Source organism: Aphis gossypii, chromosome 2 (assembly GCF_020184175.1).
Source record: "Aphis gossypii isolate Hap1 chromosome 2, ASM2018417v2, whole genome shotgun sequence".
NCBI classification, from domain to species: Eukaryota; Metazoa; Arthropoda; class Insecta; order Hemiptera; family Aphididae; genus Aphis; species Aphis gossypii.
In genome coordinates, this window is record NC_065531.1 from 46,174,014 (window position 1) to 46,197,954 (window position 23,941).

General features: G+C 24.9%; 2 protein-coding genes across 8 annotated transcripts in view; both read left to right on the forward strand.

Moving 5' to 3' along the window:
* Window positions 1-23,588, forward strand: part of LOC114119050 (serine/threonine-protein phosphatase 2B catalytic subunit 3-like) — a 59,102-nt gene extending 35,514 nt beyond the window's left edge. For 2 of the 7 annotated variants that reach the window (XM_050200023.1, XM_050200027.1), the window contains 14 exons: window positions 4,793-4,996; window positions 8,834-8,958; window positions 10,555-10,666; window positions 12,102-12,247; window positions 12,350-12,489; window positions 14,234-14,311; window positions 14,391-14,484; window positions 14,567-14,693; window positions 14,755-14,835; window positions 16,706-16,741; window positions 21,324-21,399; window positions 21,488-21,585; window positions 21,711-21,973; window positions 22,057-23,588. In XM_050200023.1, coding sequence (XP_050055980.1) covers window positions 4,793-4,996; window positions 8,834-8,958; window positions 10,555-10,666; window positions 12,102-12,247; window positions 12,350-12,489; window positions 14,234-14,311; window positions 14,391-14,484; window positions 14,567-14,693; window positions 14,755-14,835; window positions 16,706-16,741; window positions 21,324-21,399; window positions 21,488-21,585; window positions 21,711-21,958 — 1,565 coding nt within the window. In that variant the 3' untranslated portion in view covers window positions 21,959-21,973; window positions 22,057-23,588. Of the gene's footprint in view, window positions 1-2,915; window positions 3,077-4,792; window positions 4,997-8,833; window positions 8,959-10,554; window positions 10,667-12,101; window positions 12,248-12,349; window positions 12,490-14,233; window positions 14,312-14,390; window positions 14,485-14,566; window positions 14,694-14,754; window positions 14,836-16,705; window positions 16,742-21,314; window positions 21,400-21,487; window positions 21,586-21,710; window positions 21,974-22,056 lie in introns of those variants that run through there. The other 5 variants (XM_050200021.1, XM_050200022.1, XM_050200024.1 and 2 more) reach the window with 5 other exon arrangements.
* The window catches only part of LOC114119064 (retinal dehydrogenase 2-like), a 41,140-nt gene continuing 36,545 nt past the window's right edge, over window positions 19,347-23,941 (forward strand). The window contains exon 1 of the mRNA XM_050200031.1: window positions 19,347-19,979. Coding sequence (XP_050055988.1) covers window positions 19,922-19,979 — 58 coding nt within the window. The 5' untranslated portion in view covers window positions 19,347-19,921. The remainder of the gene's footprint in view (window positions 19,980-23,941) is intronic.

Here is a 23,941-nt window from a genome sequence, read left to right on the forward strand (position 1 = left end):
CTATATATGTACCTACGCATCTGTATACATAATATATTATATATATTGTACGGTAAAAGGATTTTTTGCATTTAGACGCACTCGAAATGTGTATAAGACGCAAACCGCTGGATAGTGGATGTGATGTGGTGTGTAATTTACTCGTATATAAAGGAAAATGCTGTTAAAAAGTGGAAGTTTTCAATATTTATAGTTACCGAGCAGAGATTATGGGTCTCATGAGGTTTTTTTGGCCTCACGCCATCACCACTAGCTGATGTGAAAAACGCGTAAAACACTTGGTACATGGATATAATATATATATATTGTGATTATGTATCCAAGTTATACCACCGGAGAAAATATTTCGCCCAAAGTTTGCTGTATAAAAGTTTTCAGACACAATAATGTATATAATAACAAAATGACTTGTATATATACAGTGTCGAGAACACCAGAATTATAAATGAATGCTCTCGCGCGTGTTCAACAATAGCGCGGATATGCCCTACGATGCAGAATATTATTGGCATAATAGTATTATTCAATATGCAGCGTTGTGTCGACATATTATTTTCTTCGTCTTTATAATTTATAATATTATATATTCACTCGCTGTACGCAAAAACATACAATAACATAGATAGAATAGTAAATTGTATACACTATTCCGACCGGGGATAATTTGATTTTTGTTTAAATATTTGTTTTATGATCACAATTTTTTTTAATTAAGAAAAACACTCAACGTTTCATATAAGATTGTATAAATATAAACTTTTTGAATTTTTCCAATAAAATTTGGAAAATTGTCAAAAAAGAGAAGAAATTATTTCATTGTTACAACCCTGCAAAATCAATATCCTTAAAAACCAGAATATCGTTGTTTTTATCTATAACATTTTAATTTTTAATTTCTAAATTTAATGCTCAAAGTGTATTATTGATACAATAAATGATAAATATAATATTTTTAGTACTATCTTAAGGATTTAATATCAAAACTTTGAATTTAATACAAGGTCACGTGTTTCACGCCGTATTGAGTACCTACTACCTTTACTTCAGTACATAATAATAATATCTGAAATATTGCTCAATAAGTCCTAAAAATATAATTGTTTTTATTAGGTGACACTTAAAATAATGTCCAACTTCTATGAACATTGAAGACATACAGTAGCTACGGGTTATAAAGTTGAAATACAAATAATATATATAGTTAACCGAGCTCTCTTAAGAATCATTTTGTGTATCTAATTATGCGATAATGTTATTATCTTTACGCGTAAAACATCATTAAATACGTTTTTAAACTTAAAAAGATAAAATTATTCAACACTGCAAATGAGTTATGTCAAGTTCAGTCCTATACATTCATTGGCGATTGTGCTGTGTCCTGTCCGTATATAATATATTATCATTATTAATTTTATATTCTCGTCTAACTGCATTCGTCGTAAATGTCGCTGTTGTGGCTGACGGCTGTGCTTATCATACATATTAAACCACAGACATATGAGTTGTTATATAATTTTTACTGCTTCAAAGTTCTTGTAACTTTTATAAAAATAAAACCCCCATTATATTTTCTCTTCCACTCCTTGTAAATCATCGTATGTATATATATATATATATTATACATGCTATGTAATACAACGTTATATAGTGTATTTTTTCTCCGCAGAAAAGGTCTACGACATAATTTACGACTCATTTCCTTTATATTTAATCGACACCGGGATGGCGTGTGCACAGTTGTTCTGGCACAAGGTTTTCCCGTGTCCACCACTCCGCCGTTTTCCTTTTTAGCCTTTGCCGCAAGAACTTGTAATAACCCGTAAGATTTTTATAATAAACGAGTGTTTTTTTTTCTATTTTGGAGGACACCGTGGCTCTGGACTCTTGCAAGCTTATTGATTTTTTTTTTTAATTACATTTTACCACAAGATAGCCAGATAGGGGATCGGTAAATTGTCGGGCACGCAATATGGGCAATGGGACCAACCCCTGTGCAAATAACGTTAAATCAAAAAGCACGAAATGCTAATACACCGGACAACATATTTTAGGGTAATTTCATATTTTCCAACTTTTAATATTCAATGAATAGCGAATTAATGAAAATAGGTGCTGATTTTTTTTGTAATATGTTTATTTTCCGTAAAATCAATTTTACACGTGTAAGAATTACGTACATTTGTGTATGTAAACTAAAAGTTAAACTTTATTGGATTAGTACTTATCTATAACTAATCAAATTTTAAAGCAAAATACATTTCGAACACGCGTACACAGATTGTAATGGGTTTCAAATAAACAACCGTATTTTTCATACAAATAAAATATTTCTATATCACTTTTATAAATCTAAATTGGATAATGGATTCTTTAAATTTAAAAATGTATTTTAATTTTAGTATCTATTCTTAATCAATATACTTATATATTATTACATCCTTATTTTAGTTACCCCTCTATATCTCCACTTAATCTATGGGCATAAATAACAATAAGTACTATTTATTGAAGCCAACATTCTTTTAATGTTATCGATTTTTATCTCCTTTTTTATACAAGCGTTAGATACAAATATATTATTATTTGTTTGATTTTTATAGCTGTTATATTATTTGAATAATAAGTACTGTTTCTTAAGTTATTTCAATTGTTAAGTACCTATAGCTATCTTATTTTCAATCATATAGTTGTTCATTTTATTTATTTGATGTCAACATATTTTATACATATTTTGAATCGGGTATTTGGATTTTGCCTATACTACGTATTTTTAATAAACAAATAATAAATCGTTAATAGTGAATGTATTAGGTAGATATTAATCTCCAATAAAAATGGTAACGTCGATATCATACAGCATTTCGTTTTTCAGGCTACAAATTCCTCACACAATATAATATCGTGTATATTAAGTACAGTAAAAAAAAAAAAAAAATCAGTTCGACGAGGTGTTCGAAATAAAAGATTTAGAAAAATAATAAGTGTAACTGAGAACAACTAATGGTGATGCACCCATCAGCAGCAAGATTGGCAAGTCCCAATTACAAAATCATTAATACTCCCGCGAGTATACGAGGTAGGTATATAATGTTTTATCGCGAGGAATTTGTTTACCAAATAGTAATTATTATTATCATCGTGCACAACAATTAAATATAGGTGTACATATTACATACATATTGTATAATAATACAATATAATATTCCTATATGTTTGTGTCATAAAACCTTCTACCTTCGCTGCACCACCGCACACAATCAATCTTGCTCGCAATGATTTACGTGTAATAACAACGTGTACGCCATATTATCATAAAATATGATATTATTATTCTCATTTATATTACCATAAAACAGTTTATAGTATATTACAATAATAAACATGGCTTGCTTGCGGGTCAGTTGGCAAACCAGCCGTCTCTCGTGTCCCATGCACTGGCCAAGTTCTAAATATATAATCAAACCATAGATGTTTGTCACATTAGGGCTGGCTAGCACATGGCGTATTTTCTAAAGAATAATGAAAACCTTGAAACGTTCAAAATATTATAATGATGATACTGCCGAATCACCGATACGACGACAACTGACAAGTATCGTGACGACACATCGACGATTCCGTTGTTTATATTGCTATTATAATCGATCGTTTATTAAAAAAAAATCTACTTTTCTCTATATACTTCCTGGACATCTGGTTTTCCTACAAGCTCATCGCCTAAAATGTATCCACTACCACGAAATGTAACTTCATAGTAAACTATAATTTTCTATTTGTTTACTTGTGCTATGATATTAAACATAATATAATCTATATTTTTATTTTTAAGTGTTTTACCTTAGTGATGTATAATAAGTATCTAAATTTGGATTATATTACATTCTATATCTAATTTTAATTTTTTTTTTTTAAACCTGTGCCATTATTCCAACTTAGTTCACAGTTTTCGTATTTATTATAAAGGCTTCAGTATTATAGGTTTAGTAAATATTTTAATAACTATGAATGGGTTCAATCATTTTAATCATAATATTATATACCTACATATTAAATATGATAAAAAATCGATGAACATTTAATAATGTAACTCCAAAACAGCTTATTAAAAAACGTAAGTCAAAAGTTACATTGCATTATATCATAATATAATACCTATATATCACGTAATATTATGTATCTATGTAAATGATAATAATAATAACTAAAGGACTTTAGATCAAAAAAATACGCATTTATATTCTACATAATATGCTATTAAATTATATTACAGAACGTTCAAATTATTTTTGTAAAATATATAAAATAAAATTCGCTTATTAGACACATTATAATACATTTATTCTCTGTAATAATAATAATAATAATAATAGTAAATCGTCGATAACTGATGTCGAAATCGATTCTATTCCGAACGAATTATACCAACCCGTCAAATTATCGTTGACTTAATGCATTAAACCTTTTAATTTAATTATTATTGGTATTAAGAAATACTCAGAAAAACTCGTGTGGGAGGCTATAAAGTGGTTTAATATATTGTTAAATAATTATGTGACTAAATAAAACCATGTATCGTATTATAAGAACTTACAAGCTGAAAATAACATAATATATTGATACTAATGTATACATATGATGTATAATACAAATACTAATAATAGTCAATAAAATTTTGATCGTGATTACTGCTCCACATTCTTATCGAATTCGTTTCCGTTTTCGAACTACTCGAACTACACAACAAAATAAATAATAATATTATTCTATAATGTAACCGTTATTTTATTTACAGGTGTACCATTTCCACCGGGTCGAAAGCTGACCACCGCCGAAATATGGGACTCGAGGACAAACAAACCTCGACCAGACATATTGAAACAGCACTTCATACTCGAGGGTAGAATAGACGAAGCGGCCGCGTTGCGCATCGTCAACGAGGGCGCATCGTTACTCAGATCCGAAAAAACCATGATAGACATCGAAGCTCCTGTTACCGGTGGGTACAATATATTATTACAAAACGCGGTAATTAAATGTAACGTTTTGGTCTTTAACTAGGTATTAAAGTCGAGTATAAAAACACTGTAGATTTTCAGTGACAGTAATTGTTGTGTTATTAAAAACATAAAAGTTGATTGCAATAATAAGTGTCCTGTATTCTGAAATAATATCGTCCTGTATGTAGTATAAACGTATCTAATTGAAAAACTATAAACTTAATATCATCGCAGGTTCTAAAGTTAATACAAAACAGAGATAGGTATACCTAACAATTATAATAATAATAATTTTTTTTTTAAATAAAATATTAACATGGGTCATTGTATTTCAATCATTATGATAAGACTAATATTGTATGGCACAAGAAAAAAAGAAACGTAAAGCTTGTATAGCTTTTAATTTTGAAGCCAATGTGAGCAAAAAAAGAGTGTGCGAAGAATGAAATGGAAAATAACTTTTATTACCTATATAATTGCATTATTGAAAGAACGAGCATTATAAAAACTATAACTGTGTGAGGAAAAGGTTATTTTAAGTTTAATGTTATGAAACAAATCACGAAAGTAACTATTATTCTTTATTACAATAAAGAATTGTACATAATATGTCGTGTGTGTAGTATGTCAATTTAATCGTACGCAAAAAAAAAAACGACTCTGACAGGAACTTGTTTTTACCGAAGACAGTAAACAAATAAGTTTAAAAAATAAGTTTTTGCGTTTAACCGTAGTATTTCTATATAGGTAATGTTATTTATTTGCTGTTCGCAGCTACCTCAACAATTATCTGGAAATTTGCATAAAGACCATTTTAAGACAGTGACTTATGTTCGTCGTGATAAATTACAGTTTTGAACTAATAATACCGGCTCAAATCAAAAAATACTCTCATTGTTTTCTTATCCAACCTGCAGGCTACGACCCGTGCAATAGTAGACGTAAAACGTTATAGTTTAAACGATCGCGTTCAAAATTATTAAAATATATTATTCACAGTGCGACTCAGTATACCTTCATATTTTATTCTTGCGAGGTTATCCTACCACCGGGATATATCTTATTCGTGTATTATACGTTAGTAAATCGTGTTATATAAATCTCGAAGAATGTACATTCGTATATTATATTGAAGTAGGTCGTTTGTTAGTCGCGCGACTGCTATACACACGCACATGTGGCAAAGACTGCTGCAAATCCCGAGAATAATGCTATTCTTTTTGACAATGCATATAATATCTTATACGTATGAGTTGGTGTTCTGAGCACGTTTCGTTGTGTGTTTAACTATTGCTCAATAGATACGATATTGTCTCTGACGACGTTTAATACGCGTCACATATTAAATTTCCAATATCCTATTTGATATTGTTTGAGAGATGTTTTTCGTTTACTTTTGTGATTTTTATTTGCAATTTGATTAGTCAAAGTTTTTTTTTAATTCCAACTTCGATAATATATTTTTTCTGTTGTTTGTTTCAAAAAAACTGTTAGTGTGATGGTTATTTACAATAATAAAGTCGAATAATAGTTGAAATTTTCAACTCCAAACACTGCGAATTATTAGTTTTCACTCACATATTTTATTTTATTTTATTAACTATAGTTAGTGCCGTTAGAAGTTACAATTTACAAAATAAGATCACATATTTAGATATTAATTCCAAGGAAAAAACGAAATCGAAATTGACTTTAATTTCTATGACTAATTTTTTTATTATTAACTGCTATAATACAATTATTATTAATATCATTATATGTATTATTATTTTCATCATAACTTTTAGAAAAATTTGTTCTCATGACTATATATTTTTTTTAACCAAAGCATAATATAAATTGACGTATTGTATAAAATACATTTTCAAGACTGTAAAAAGGTGCCATTATCATAATATGTAAACAATCTTTTCTTAAAGCTTAAACACATATATAAATGAATAATTTTCAACAACACCTACCATTGAGTCCTGCGCACTCCTATGTATAGTAAATTATTGACGAAAAACATTTATTTATTTTTAATTAATTATAATTGTTTGAAATATTTACTTTTTGAACAAATATCGATTCACTATAGGATTTTAAATTGACTGTTCCATTGATTTTATTTTTTAAATCCAGAGTTGCAATTATAGTATAGGTAAAGTTGCAGTACATTTTTAATCGACTATGATTATTTAAATTATAAAGTATTTGAAACATCAACTAAATTGGGTTTATAATTTAATTTTTAGTTTATAGAATAATAAAATGTATGTGCTTTTCATATATATATAATGCCATCCAGTTAAAATCAGTTATTCAGTTATATTGACTATTTGAATTAGTTGTGTGTAATTACTTTTTTTATGTCAATTTAAGGCTGCACGACTGCTTACGAACGAATAAATAAATAATTTATTTATAAATTAAAGACGTTTAAACTATGAAGTACCTTATTCCTACATTTATTATTTTCTTCTTGATAATGTAAACTTAAGTTAATGAAAATACTTCATTAAATACATTTTTTTTTTTATTTAATTACTAATTTAATTCATTGTTTGAATTAAAAATCGTTTAAGTTCTATCTCAGTACATTTGTCATTTTTTTTTTTTTTAAATAGCTTATACAATAACATTAATATAATAATACCTATAATATTATATGTACATTTCGACTAATATTGAACAATCTACAAAGTGATAGTTGTCTACAATGGATGACTATAATAAGATTTTATAACTGTAGAATGTTATGAAACTATTATAAATATATGTGTATATTTTTAGATAGTACATACATTGTATTTTCATAGTTAATCATTAATATTATTAAATACAAATAAAACGTTAGTTTTTATTTTATTATTTCATATTGTTACATTTTAAATCCTTTAAAAGTTCAAAGTTTTTAATAATAAAATTATATATTCATGTCAAAAATATGAGTATACTTACTACAGGGTTATTGTAAACAGAAAACAATTATTATAAATAACTGTATTTCTTTATAGGAAAGTATGTATAAAACAACTATAAACCTATTAAAAAAATACAAAATTAAAAATTATTCTAAAAATTACTCAAAATATCACACAGGATACTATAAAACTTCTGTACTTTATAATATCAAAATTAATCTAACTAAACAAAGACGTAATTTTAGACAAATAATCTAGTATAAAATTATCAACCATGCACACAAAATTATATTTTATTCCAAAAATTTACAATTTATTACCATTATATATTAAATATAATAATTGATAATTCTTTTAAAATTCTTAGGAAAAAATTACGACTTGACTACTATAAAAACAAAATATATAGGTATAACAAGTTAATAGGGTTATTAAATAATACTATTCTTTTATTTGGTTTTAATTTTATGGTTTTATAGACTATAGTATATTACTTTTTTAACTGCACAATCTTGTATATAATTAAAAAAAAATAATATGTACTTATTTATATTGATATTTTAGTTATGTTAGATTATTATAATTATCTAATTGTTTTAACTAATCAATTTATATTTTTTTTTTATTTATTGTATAAGTACTTAAAATAGTTTTTACACAACTAATATTCAACAGAAATTTGTATTTTAAATTTTGAATTCACGGGCTTACACATGGACCTGTTCAATGAGGCTTATTATATTCTTAAAAAATGAATGTAAATCAAGAAAATTATTTAGCAAAGAACTTACTTTTTTAAGATTGTCTTTCAATCATGTTTGTAAAAAGTTTTTATAGATACGTTAATACTTTTATATTTAAGTTGTACAGTAGTACTATAACATTAATATTAACACAATTTTATTTTGATTGTTTGATTTTAAACTTTAGTTTGTGGCGATATTCACGGTCAGTTTTACGATCTAATGAAGTTATTTGAAGTCGGTGGTCCTCCTGCGACAACTAAATACCTATTTCTGGGTGACTACGTGGACAGAGGGTATTTCAGTATAGAGGTAATTTATTAATATTACACATTTTATTTCTATAACTCGTAGGTTACATATTTTAATTGTTTTTATTTCTATTGTAACCCAATGCTTGCGGCTTTTACCATAATTTATTATTATCAGAATTTTAAAACGATATTTAAAAATTGTAATATAGGTAAAATTGGTACAAAATATTTTCGATTTCTGGCGTTAAATTATATAATATATAAACGTAAACAAAGAAAGAAAGAGAATAAACGTATACATCCAACCTAAATTTTTTTTAAGTCGGGACTTAAACTTTAGAGAGTAGAAGCAAGACAACTCGAGATCTCCTGCTTATTTTACCTGTGTGTGTAAAAACTATTATACTTTGAAATAAAAAAATAGGTTATTTGGTCCAAAAATTATAAAACGATGGAATGCAGCCTCCGCTTAAATTAAAATTAATTTTGCAAGTTTGAAAGTTTTATAATTATTTTTTTTTCAAACTAATTTTTTTCCCGTGTGGTTTTCAAACTGCGATATAAAATGGCTAAACATCTAAGTATAATTAGATACCTATCTATTGTTGTTACTCGAAATATCCAAAAGTGAAAATGAAGTATAGATTAGAAATAAGATTAAATGTATTGATTATCAATGTTTTACCTGTATTCATTTATCGTCATAAGATCGATACAAATATGTATTTTAATTTATTATAATACCAATACTTTCACCTTATTTCCTAGGTATTAGAGTTCAACCATATAATATTCTTATATTGATAGGTACACGGCAGTCTGTACAGTTCACAACGTGAATAATAATATTAGGTATAGTTGTAATATAATACAGTATACTGTTGTTTATTTATGTTTTGTACATTTAATTATATTAAGTTCGGTATTTTTGCATTAGTATAATATTATTATATTGCATTAAAAGTATAAAAAGGTGAGGGAAAAGAAATATGTTTTAAATATCTCAGAAATGTAAAAATTCATACTTTGCTGAAAAATAGTGTAAGTATATTATAAAACCTTGTCTTTACTATATCACGGAAAAAAATTGCATTTTACCTCATTCGATTTCGAAATTAATTTTTATATTATTTTTTTTTATTTAAACATTCAAATCGATAAGATTACTCAACTATATTATAAAGATTACAGTGCCTCACCGAGTAAAACTAGTATGAAGCCCCAGGGTTATTTTAGTTTACAAATATTCTTAATGATATAGGTACATGTAATAGGTACAAAAAAAAAATATCCTTAATTATAATAAATAATTTCAAATTCAAGATATTTTATATCTTATAATATTGTTGTACCAAAAAATAAACCTGCAAGTACAACTTTATCTCTAAAACAACAACAACAATAATAATGCTATTATTAGTCATTCTGACTATATATATTATGTATTATGTACAATACCTACTAAGAATTTAGATTTACATTGTATTATTGTAGGGAGGTATATACCTACTCTACTCTAACTACTCATATAATTAATGTACATTTATAGTATCTACATATAATATAATAACCACTGCAATTTACTTGCACCTGCAATTGTTATTTTCTATGTAGTTATATACCTATTGTTTATAAATGATTATTTTGTTTGTAGTGTGTGCTTTACTTGTGGGCTTTGAAGTTGTGCCATCCCACTACATTATTTCTATTAAGAGGAAACCACGAATGTAGACATCTAACCGAATACTTCACATTTAAACAAGAATGTAAGTAAATCAAATTAATGCAAGCATTTGTATTTAAAATTAATTTTATAAACGATGTACCTATGTACATTATACATAGTATAATATTGTACGACTCCATTGAAATACTGATTTATTTAGGAATCGCGACAATATGTGTGAGTGTGTGACTGTATGTAATTAACGTATGAATGTATAGTTATTTTCAAAATAATTATTATTCGTTTATATTATTATATTAGATTCTTGAAATTATAGAAACCTATTTTATATGATTGTTTTGTCACTTATTAGTTATATAATTATTTTTGAATACCTAAACAATCAATTCTGTTCAATATGACTTCATAATAATTTTCATTTTGTGAAAATACTACTTGCATATCACAGTAACAATTTAAATTGTAATTATTTCATCATTTCTTAATAGGTATTTTATAAATTATAATAACCTTGTATGAGTCTAAAAAAAAAAAATTAGAAATAAAAAGAAATATGAACATAATTCTTCAGTAAAATGATTATTTTTTTAATTTCAATTTAATTATAATATAATGCACAAAATGTCTTCAATACTGTTTTGATGGTTCAATAAAAACCTTACTTCAACAAACTCCATTTCCTTGCGTTAAAAAAAATACCGAACGCATGTACTTAAAGTAACATCTGTTGATAGTTTTAACCGTTTTAAAAACATATATATTATATATAGACATTGTAAATCAAATACAAATATATTTAAGATACCTCTGTTAAATTGTATAAAAATAAATGTTTATAATATTTTTTATCGTATATTATTATTTTTTTAACGACAATATTAAAAAAAAAATCTCTAAGTTCAATATGTATTATTTTTTTAGTTAATATTAAATAACCTGTGCAGTATATATAAAACTACAACTTAGGGGCATATATACATTGTAATGACTTTGGTTGTATTACTCACGTATATAGATATTATTGACGACTACATTCCCCAGCGATTTCCACTCTTTGGTCTTTTGTAAATACAAATATTTCATTTATTTCACTGCAGATATAATATGATTATAAAGCTTTATTGGAATAAAAAAATTAAATTAGTGATATTCGGATAGACAAACAGATAAATAAACTTTAGACGATAAATATATGACTTTCCGTCAGTTAAAACTATACGATTCTATACCTTTACAATTTATTGTACATAATTTATCATATTATATACTTAGTGTATAGTATACACTGTTTACTGTATATCATGCATAAAAAGCAGATAAATACAATATAATTTACCAAAAAATTCAGTCTATATACCCTCCACTGACACAAATAAAAGTTTTAACTATATCTACTCATTCTACTCGTATATTATTATATATAGCTGATTGTGATACCGAAATGAAATCTTGACTTGTAGTCTTATTCTAGCTCGAATTGTTTTATTATATTTTAATCACATTAACTTTTTCAGGTAAAATAAAATATTCTGAGCGAGTTTATGATGCCTGTATGGAGGCATTTGATTGTTTACCTCTTGCTGCGCTCATGAATCAACAATTCCTTTGTGTTCACGGTGGTCTCTCGCCAGAAATACACAATCTGGACGATATCAGAAGGGTAAGCCGCTGCCGATACTCATGTATTTTAACATAGATTATATTTATTCACGTTTTGCTGTTGTTTGTATTTTATTATACGACATTTTCTTTGTTTATTAAGTTGGACCGATTCAAAGAGCCGCCAGCTTTTGGTCCAATGTGTGATCTTCTCTGGTCAGATCCTCTAGAAGATTTTGGCAGCGAAAAGAACGCTGAACATTTCAGTCACAATAGCGTTAGAGGCTGTTCATATTTTTACAGGTATATATACATACTCTCTAAAGCTTCTGTGCAAACGATGAGTACCATAAAAATGGTACGAACAAGTTTCGTTGGTAAAAATATACTTCAGATTTTATTACTTAAAATCATTTCAAGTAATAATTTTTCATAATTAGATTTTATATTAACAAGACAAATAATTTTTATACCAAAATATAGAAAATAATATTATGTTACGAAATTCAAAACATTGGCAATTATAAACTACCAAAATTACTATTTACCTTGTACTAAGGTCGTATATTAAGATACTTTCTCGCTGTCCTTGTTTTTAATTTCTGAGTGGCAAGCTAAAAGTTATTTGAAATTACTAAAGGGCATAGGCCATATGTAGTATATTTATTAAATATTTAAATCCTGTAAATCATAAATCTTTGTTTTGCACTTATAAATTAAAACTAAATTATTTTTTAAAAAAAAAATCTTGCTATTTTTTTTATGCAGATTGATTCATCAGTCAATTTTTGGTTTTGCTTAATTTTAAATTATTAAAAACCAATATTTTTCTTAAAAAAATTATGTATTACTATTTTCATCATTATACATTTTTAGGTTTTTACTTTTTCAATGGCAATGCTTATTTTTAATAGCATATTCCAAAATAGAATTTTTTTCTGAATACTTTGACTAACCTGACCTGAGTACTTACAAATTTGGTTGAGTAATTTATAAGTTATATTAAGTTATAGATGAGTGGTGTAATAAACAAATATTTTTCGGGGTACCCTTAGCCTCTCCACACCGCTTATCTGAACTTTAAATACTTTTAAATTATAATAGCTATTATAATCATAAACAACTCATCAAACATACAGTTGTTATACATCAAAGTACTTAAAAAAATATTCTGCTTTAGAATATTTCATTATAAATAGATGTTGTTATTAAAAAAAATACAAAAATATACTTAAAAAAAAATTTATTTCATTATAACTTAAAATTAGTTAAAAGAATTATTATCAAAATTCAGATTTTATATTGTTGTATAATACCGTAATAGGTATTGGCTATTAATTTACATTTTATTTTTTTAAAACCAAAGAAATAGAAGTAGTAAAAATTTTTAATTAACTAAAAATTATAATTTTATCAACTAAAATTTATTACTAAAAATGCATCAATTATCATAATATATAGTACTAATAAGTAACATATAAGATAATCACTCACATTATTCTACAACCATAAATTTGTCCATGATTTCTTCAATTAACTATGTATGTATATTGTATACATGTAATTATTTTAATTTCATATAGGTACAATGTACATGTAAAAATTAATTATTATTTTGTGTACAATTGATAATTAATGAAGCCCTCAAATAAAATTATTCTTATACTTGACTAATCAAGATCATAAAATATTAAAAGAACAAATGAAAAAACAATAAAAAATATACATATTATTTATTATTTAATATTTAATATTTAATATTTCAAAATTTAAATAAATGTGCATTAATCATGCATTTAGATAAAAACTATAATAAATACAACAATAAAGTTTATTGAATAAACCAAATCTGATGAATTACAAGGTAGATACTTTAGTCTTTAAGACTTCTATAGTACTATTTAAGAACTTCAATAAATGATGAGGGTTATAAAAAAAGAAATTATGATGACTAAAAATGTTATGATTGAAGAGGAGTAAATTTATAATTAAGATTATAAGATTTTGTTTTATTTAATTAATCTGATTTGTAAATATGTTTTTTCAGTTATGCAGCATGCTGTGATTTTCTTCAGAGCAACAATTTACTATCCATCATAAGAGCACATGAAGCTCAAGACGCAGGGTTTGTTACAAACTTTTTTTTATGGTTTATAAATTAAATTTTCTTACAGTCATTTCACATTTGTGTTAATTTGATTTAGATACCGAATGTATAGAAAAAGTCAAACTACCGGTTTTCCATCTTTAATCACAATATTCTCCGCTCCCAACTACTTAGATGTATACAATAACAAAGTAAGAAGTTAATGTTATAATTTTAATGATATCAAGTATTACTTAATAAAAACGATCGTTAATCATGGCGCTTAATATATAGGCTGCCGTTTTAAAATATGAAAATAATGTTATGAACATCAGACAATTTAACTGTTCACCACACCCTTACTGGTTGCCAAACTTCATGGATGTGTTTACTTGGTCTTTGCCGTTTGTCGGTGAAAAAGGTATTTTAACTATTTTGATATTATTATTCACATCAACATATTTTAAACATATTTTTTATAGTTACCGAGATGTTAGTGAATCTATTGAATATTTGTTCGGACGATGAATTAATGACCGAAGGCGAAGATACACTTGAAGATGGTATGTACAATCACTTAACACATAATTATATGTATGCACAAAACAACTGTTTCAAATTACGTTATTTTTTTTTTCGAGTACAGATGTAATAATATTTTATTGCCTTCTCGATCGATGCTCGAGCTTCTAAGATTAGCAACACTGATCGAGAAAGCATTTTTCACAGTAGGACAGTATATTATACTTTTATTTAAATTTCTATATTAAATACTATATTAATATATTTAGCCAAATTTTAGCTTTAAATTTATTATCATCCTATATTATTAATTTAATATTATTGTATTGAATAATAATTTTTTATTCATTTATTTTTATACTTTGCTTTTTTTTATTTATCTTAATTTATGCTTCTCTGGGATTACAGCTGATGGTAAGAAATGTCTATATTACATTATTAATATTGGTTTAGTTTAAGTAGAGAACAAAACACATACTAAATAATGTCGCTAGAAAAATGGACTGCTCCCTACGTAGATATTCAAAAATCCTACCTCAATATTTTTTATTTTTATTTTTATTTTTACTTCCCTTTATTTGTTGACTTTTTGAGTTGCTACCATTTATGAATTTTTATAAGACAAACCTTCTAACTCACTTGAATGTTTATTATTTATTTTATTTTTGCTCTATATATTTTCCCTGCGACAATAAGAAAATAAAAAATTTATGACCAATTGTCTCACACAAATAATTTAAAAATGAAAACGTGATGAATTTCACTATAAAAAAATTAACAATACAATAATTTCGATTTTATTGACCTTTCATACATTGATTCATTTCAAAACCATCAATATTTAATTGGCAGCGATTAAAATAACAAATAGCTGAACAGTTAGTTTCAATTAAACTAAACGAAACAATAATAGACGAATACGAGTATATTCTGAACTCGACGTCTGACATTTTATTTTAATAATTACACGCAACCCCCGTATTAAATCCTATTTCAATTATAATTTAATTTAACTAAAATTGTATACATTTATTAAGAGTTATAACTATTGTCACTAGATAATAGATTATATTTTTAAAATAACCCATAAACTATATTATATTTAATTTCGTTATTATTTTATATTTGCAATATATTAAAACAAAATATAAAGGTTTATATTTTGTTTCTATGTAAAGGCATTATTTTCAAAATAATTTATAATATGACACTAAAGTTAAATAAATTTAGTATATTTTGTATTAAAAAACTTAAATTCAATTATTTTGAATAAAGTATATCATTGAAATGCAAATTTATTTTTTATAATATAAAAGAATAAAACAGAATTAATGTTGTTTCGTAATAAAAACGTGTATAAACTAAAATCTAAAGTTCTGAATACTTTCAATAATTCCTTTTTGTAGTTTGTTTTTTAATCAAAAATTGATCGATTTTCAATTTTTAATTTCAAACTTGATCAATCTAATCTCATATAATTGAATACCTAATTATATATATATATACATATATATATACATATATATATATATATATATATATGTAGTATATATTTTTTATCTATCTATGCATATAATATATATGTATATTTATATGTATATATATATATAGCATAATTGTATTATAATGTTTAACTTACGGAAATTATAAGAAAAAAACATTGAAAAAAATTACAATAAAAATAACATTTTAACCTTCTATTTTTCTTCATCCTTATTCTCTTGTCTTAAAATATTTACTTTTAAATTATTTTAATTGAAAATAGATTTACTTATAAATATAGGCTATTGTACCTACTTACTTTACTTATTCTTGGACGCACTCTTTCAATCTTCTATATATTTTGTTTTCTTTTGTTTTTCTGTTTATATTTTTAAAATCTTTCGCTCTCTGTGACCGACCGATCGACAGCCATTGTTGTTAAACCGATAGTTCCGAAAATGCCCGGTAAGTTTTCTTCCCGAAATTGTTTTTTTCTGTTTTATTTTAATTTTCAAACATATCAACATAACTTACAATTTTGCTGTTTTTATTTCCACTTTTCATTTTAGCAGCCCTTAGAATTTATTTTCGTTGTTGTTGTTGTTGTTTTATTTTATTTTATTATTGTTATTATTAATTTTTTTTTTTTTTGATTACTTATAATTATTTTCGTATTTAACACTTAATATTATATATATTATGTTGACATTAATTTTTTTCAAATTTTTTTTTTTTTAATATTTCCGAGTGTTTTTAATTCGCTTGAATGTTATGGTATACTAATTAATTTAATAATTAATAATAATATGAGAGAGTTCAGCAGACAATTATAGGAATTCCTCATTCAGCTAAATGTTAATGACATTAAAATATTATAACATATTATGTTAGTATTCATCTTTCGTTTTCAGAACCTGTTATACCTATAATATATACTCTCCCACATTCAATCCTTTAGGACCAAATAGACATTACATCTTTTCAACTTTAAAAATGTAGGAAATCTTTGATCCTCTGTGGAAATTCCTTTGAATCGATTAACGTCCTTAAAAAAAAATGACAAAATAAAATCAGTCAAGCTTGGAGGGGACTGTGCATGTGATATAACACCTAGTATCTACCCTCCTACCTACAATATTATATACATAAACATTATACATCATATTTTATTGCCGATCGTTTTATTTAAAAATAAATAAATTTGTTACTGTATCATATACTCCCCCTCCCCACCACCACCACATTCAATTTAAGTTCCCCATATAATTTTATTTTATTTAGTAATTAAAACCAAGTAAAAAAGTATTTATATTTGTTTAGAAATTTGTTGAAAATTAAAGTAATAATATTATATTATAGTCGTAGAACTAACTCCGCATCGACTCAACCTGGTGCCGTTTAAATCGAAGTATATAATACATAAACATTTAATGATACAATAACGCATTTTAAACTATTAAATTCCACCGCCGTTATTACGTGTATGTTTATACTTTATACTATACTTTTCGGTACCCTAAATACCTTTGAATACAAAAGGTAGCGGCACTTCTAGTGTAAATAAAATGTAATAAAACGACTTCTTCAGTTGAACACAATTAGTTTTACATTATATTACCTATATACACTTAAACACTTCACCCGTTTGGCATTACACCAGTATGATATTAGTATATACAATTTTTAAATATATAACTTGCAGTAATAACGAACCGAAAAATTATTATTTTAGGCCTGAAACAAAATTTGCTCTTGTTTTTAGTTTAAAATATATATATATATATATTATATTATATACATCCCATATGTAATATATTTATATAATTTCGTTATCGTTTCATTGTAGGTTGCAGGTAAAGTATTTTTAATTAAACAAAAATGAATTTTAAACTAATTATTCATTTGATTTAACAATTTACTGACATCAATGATCAATCACACCAAGCAAAAAAAATAATAAAATCATATAAACGTTTTCATTTATACGCATATGATTATAGCTACCTACAAATTATATTATAGTAGAATAGAAATAATATCACGTGACTTCATATTGGAAAACGATTCTTGTGTGTAGGTATATCATATTAATTGTACATTATATAATATATTTGTTTATCGATCATTGTCAATTATTAACGTTGAAATTAAAAATCATATAGTTTTGTTTTTTATATCATTTATATTCGAGATAGGTGGTAGTTAAATAATTTCTGTAACACTGACACATTTTATCGTAATTTATTAGAGTTGCGACTAACACAGACGTTGACTACAATATATCGCTATACACTGACGATATCGTTATGCTTAACCTATTACGTTATAAAGAAAAACATTACCACATAGCCACACATATTATATTATACATTAATTAAAACGTGTATAATCCTATAAAATATAATATATAAATAACAGGGGTTCTTGTAGAAAATTAATTTATTGAGTATAACATCATTATAAACATAAATTCAACTTTCTTAAACTATACCCAATTTCTCTCGAAAATACTAAAATCTTTTTTATCAAATCTTTTTGAATAATTGACTAAAATAAGAATATTAAATATTAATAAGATAATATGTATAACTATTTACTATATATTATATATTTCAATCCAAAAACCAAAATAAGTGTTTCAAAAATAACATCCGTGAATAGTTTCTAGTTGTAGGTTGTTCCACAAATTTTAACCATTGTAAGCAAGCCTATTTATAAAATACAGATTTTATTTATTACACGTTATCTGTATAGACGCATTTTTTATTGTTTTTGCATATAATTATAATTAAAGAAAGGATTTTGATGGCATTAAATTACAATCAAAAAATGAAAAATTATACCTAAAATATTTAAATAAATAAAATAAATACTAAAAGTAAAAAAAAATATTATTTCAAAGTAATAAAAATGTGTGTTAAAATTTGTTTATAAAAGGTAAATGGAGGTATATCCTAATAAATATACCTAATGAGTAAATTAAAAAAAAATAATGTACCTATTAAAATATGTTCAAGTGTTCTTATTTTAACAATTATAAAGTATATATCTGATGTTATCAAAACAAATGGAGTAAACATTTTTGATTAATTAATATACTTATAAAAAATAGTTTAAATGTATTAAATTAACATTCAAAACGTAAATATAAAGAAAAATTGTGTAGGTATCTACTATACCTATATTAGACTCTATGAGCAATAAAAATACATACGTAGCTATTTGTTATCCCTGTATAGAATTTATAAAAAATTAATAAAAAAGTCATGAAAATTCTATCTTTAATTATTTTAATACTTATTTAATTTTTTGTCAGTAAACTATGTATATTGCTGTACAATAAATATTTGGGTAGCATAATAGTACCTATTACAATATGATTATATATATATTTATTCATTAAGTACTTACAAGGGTAGAGTTACGTTGTTCTTAATATTAAAATATATATTGTGATGTATTTTCACAAATCCCTTCTCTGTATCATCCCTTAAACCCCCCACCATCCCCACCACACACACACTCGTTATTAATTTGATTTACAATTATTATAATTTGAATTTTTTTTTCTGTTTTCGTTTTGATGTACAATTTTATTTGATGCGGACATACGGACTTGTTTGACGGCGCACCAAAAATATTATTATGACGACATTGCGTATGTTTCACTTGTTTTCTGTTTTTCATCACGTCTTTACATTTGGTAAGTATACGAAGATATCTCGCTTTTTTTATTTTCACTCAAATTGTAGTTAGTATTTATATCAGCATGTCTTGTGCTCGTCGCTGTGTTTATCGTCTTTTTAAACAACTACCTAGGTGGCTAGGTATACATTGCTTTATTTTATTATTGCTGTATGTTAAAGCTTTTACATAATATTATATGAATAAACAATATAACTACAGATATTTTTATACAGCATGTAAACGTAGGAAGTTTATCGAATATATAATAAGGATAAATTATATACTAAACAATTAACATACACACTTACACACACATTTTACCTTGTGAGATGTTTTTGTATCGTTATATTAATTTTGTGGATTTTCAACAAATGTTGTGTGTATATATTTTTTTCAACACCCATAGCCTATAAAAAACGACATTTCTTTCTTTAAATTATATTATTAATATATAATTTATTAATAAATATGTCGTTAAAAATAAAATCTACAATTTATATCCTGATCTGACTTATTGCTGAATAAACAACCGTTCGATATCCTTCATGTGCATGAACATCGTACTCGTATACCTAATTTATTGTCATCGGACCTAAATAATATTATGTATATATGAAAAATTTATATTGTGATGTGATTATGTTGTGATCTATGTACCTAACCTATGCAAAGTTATAACTATGAACGAAAAAAAGTCCTAATAATTAATTATATATTTTAATGGATTTCAGTACAATAGATAAAATACAATAGACAAACTTTTTTGATGTAGGTATTTAAAAAAAATCTCATTTTATCGAAATAAATATAAATTCAATTTGTTCACTATCGAGTCAGGACGTTTTATACTATTATACCAACCATATAAATAAATTCGAACTGATTATTATTATTATTATTTGATACATTAATTATCATTTTATTTTTTTTACTTGATATTCGGAACAAAAAAAATGTTTCAAAAATATATAAATAAAATATTTAATAATTATTAATTTTTTTTATTTACCAAATTGACACATTTTATTAAATCCATTATTATAATTGTTTTCAGTTTACGCATATTTTCCTTTATATTTTAAGATAATACATTTTATGAAAAATAATTTTAATATTTTATAACTTTCAAGGAGGTATTTATTAGATAACTAGCAACATCTTAAAAAAATATTTTCTCAAGACATTATTTTGGACCATTTTCAATACCTTATTTATTGCCTTGTTTTTTACTAATAAATATTTTCGTTCAATATTTGTTTTTATAATTTACATTTTGTGTTATTGTTTTGTTAAAAGTTTTTTTTTTTAATTTGTTTTATTTATATTAATACAAACATAATTTTTTCAACAGTTAATGCAGCCAATTTGAGAAAAGAAGTCATAAGAAATAAAATAAGAGCAATTGGAAAAATGGCAAGAGTCTTCTCCGTTTTGAGGTAAACCTATGTGTATAATAATTAATAAATAATAATTATCCAATTTTTATATAAAACCAATGATACTACATATAATAACAATTTACAGGGAAGAAAGTGAAAGTGTATTGCAGTTGAAGGGTTTAACTCCAACTGGTGCTCTCCCTCTCGGAGCGCTATCTGGGGGCAAAACATCGTTGAAAAATGGTAAACCGTTTTTTTTTTAAATATATACATATAATGTAATGAATACACATTTTTATTATGTTTATTTCAAACCTTTTATTTACTTACCTCAATTTAAATATATTAATATTTTATTAATATTTTAGCACTTCAAGGTTTCTCTCCTAATCATAAGATTACTTCATTTGCCGAGGCAAAAGGTCTTGATGCAATTAATGAAAGAATGCCACCACGCAAAGACACACCGCCATCCAACCAGTGCTCGCCATCTAACATAGCTACGTCATCAACTACACCAGTGACACCTGTAACAGAAGATAAATCGCCATCCCCATCAACTACTCAGAAACCAACATCATCGGAACAACCATTAACAAATACCACTCATTCATGATTGCCATACATTTAGGTGAATCATTTAACATCTGTTTCATCTTCTTAAAAATATATTGTAATTTAATTTAAATTAAAAACATTTCTTTGTATTTTAAGATTTCAGATTACCTAGCTATACCAGGATCTATGAGCTGTTCTCTTCTTTATACAGTCTACAGTTTATTCAATTCAATAACTACTAAAATTATTATAATAATATATCATATTCATTTCAACGATACATTTTACATTAAAATATTTGGCACCTTAAAAAAAGTTCCTGGGGACAATTATGTCAATATAAATAATATATATAATATAATTTTTTTTTTTTTTTTTGTAAATTATTGTCTTATATTTCTACGATTTTAATTTGCTGTTTTTGTTGTTATTTTGTTTCATTTTTTATGGTTATTTCAAATCTTAAACCTCAGTTTAAAATAAGAATGGTCAGGTATCTATTGGACTATACTTGTGCATCGCTTGTTTTATCAATACCTACGGCATAATATCTTTTGCTATACGATCTCTTCATTTTACTGTACACTCTTTTCATAATGACAAAATATCATTTAATTAATGAATATTTTATATTAATTATTATTATCTAATAATTATTTAAATTTTCCCATTTAATTTTTTTACCTTAATATAAATCGGAGATATTTTTGACATATATCACATTATCATTCTATTACGTATCAATTGCAATGTGCAGTAAAATGTGATGCGTCACAATAGCCTATGTATTATGCTAAATATTTTGCCATTCATTTTGTCAAATCTAAAAACCAAAAATAAATACACATAATTAATTTAGCATAGGTATATCTTTATTATATATATACTATATACATACATTAATATTTATAAATATTTCTTTATTAATACTATTTTGTATATATTATAATATTTAAATAAAACCATTATATTAATATATCTACGATAAAATGAATTTTATATTTAGGTCCTGCAAATTTAAACATTTGTCTTCATTTTTTTTCTTTATAGTTTAAATTAATTAAATATTATTAATTGAAAAAACTTGTTAACAATTCACTCAATTTGAATTACATTATTATCATAGCTACTAGTTTTTAATTATTATAAAAAAAAAAATAATAGTAATTTTTACTGTTCAACCATTTTTTTGAAAAAATAGAAATATTGTCCTTGTTTTATTTCTATTATAAACAAAACTATTGCTTATTATGCAGGAATAATTAACGCTCATTAATTATATATTTTTTCCACAATTATTTATTTCAATTTGTTATCCATTTCCATCTTTAGTAATATTATTGCACGTGTTATCTGCAGTTGTAAACAAATACAATATAGAAAAAAAAATGATGTCAATCACAATTTTTTTTCCTATCATTATAATATCACTAATCTTTTATTATAAGACTGTTAATTTATTCGTACAAAGACTATGAATAAAAAGTAAAATTATTAATATTATATTTAGCGGATTATAAAAACCAAACCCTCCCTATCAAAAATGTATGTAACTTTTTTTTTTTCTATTGTGTGACCACCAAAAATTCTTTTATACATAATATAAATAATTTAAGACCAAAAATACCCTGTTAATTCTTCTATGTTAATTTGTTTTCAGAAGTTAAATAAAACTTTATACAACTTGATTTTGAGATGACTTACTTTTATTAGATCCTTATAAATATTTGCACTGGTTCAGTTTTGTTTTATTTTGCTTACTGATAGTATATTTATCTTAAAAATTTAAATAAATTATAATAAAATATTAATTTTGTTAACATTGTCTTTATATTCATCAGATAAATATTTTTCAACTATAAGTTGGGTAATTAATAGAAACAAATCCTAAAATAGATTTTATGCTAAAAATATCGCATCGCTACATTGTAACATAATATGTGATTATATTTCAAACTTTCATGTATTTTAAAACTTTAATTTTATTAATTTTTACTTTTAAAATTCATTTAATTTTTAAGCAATATAGGTACTAATTTAA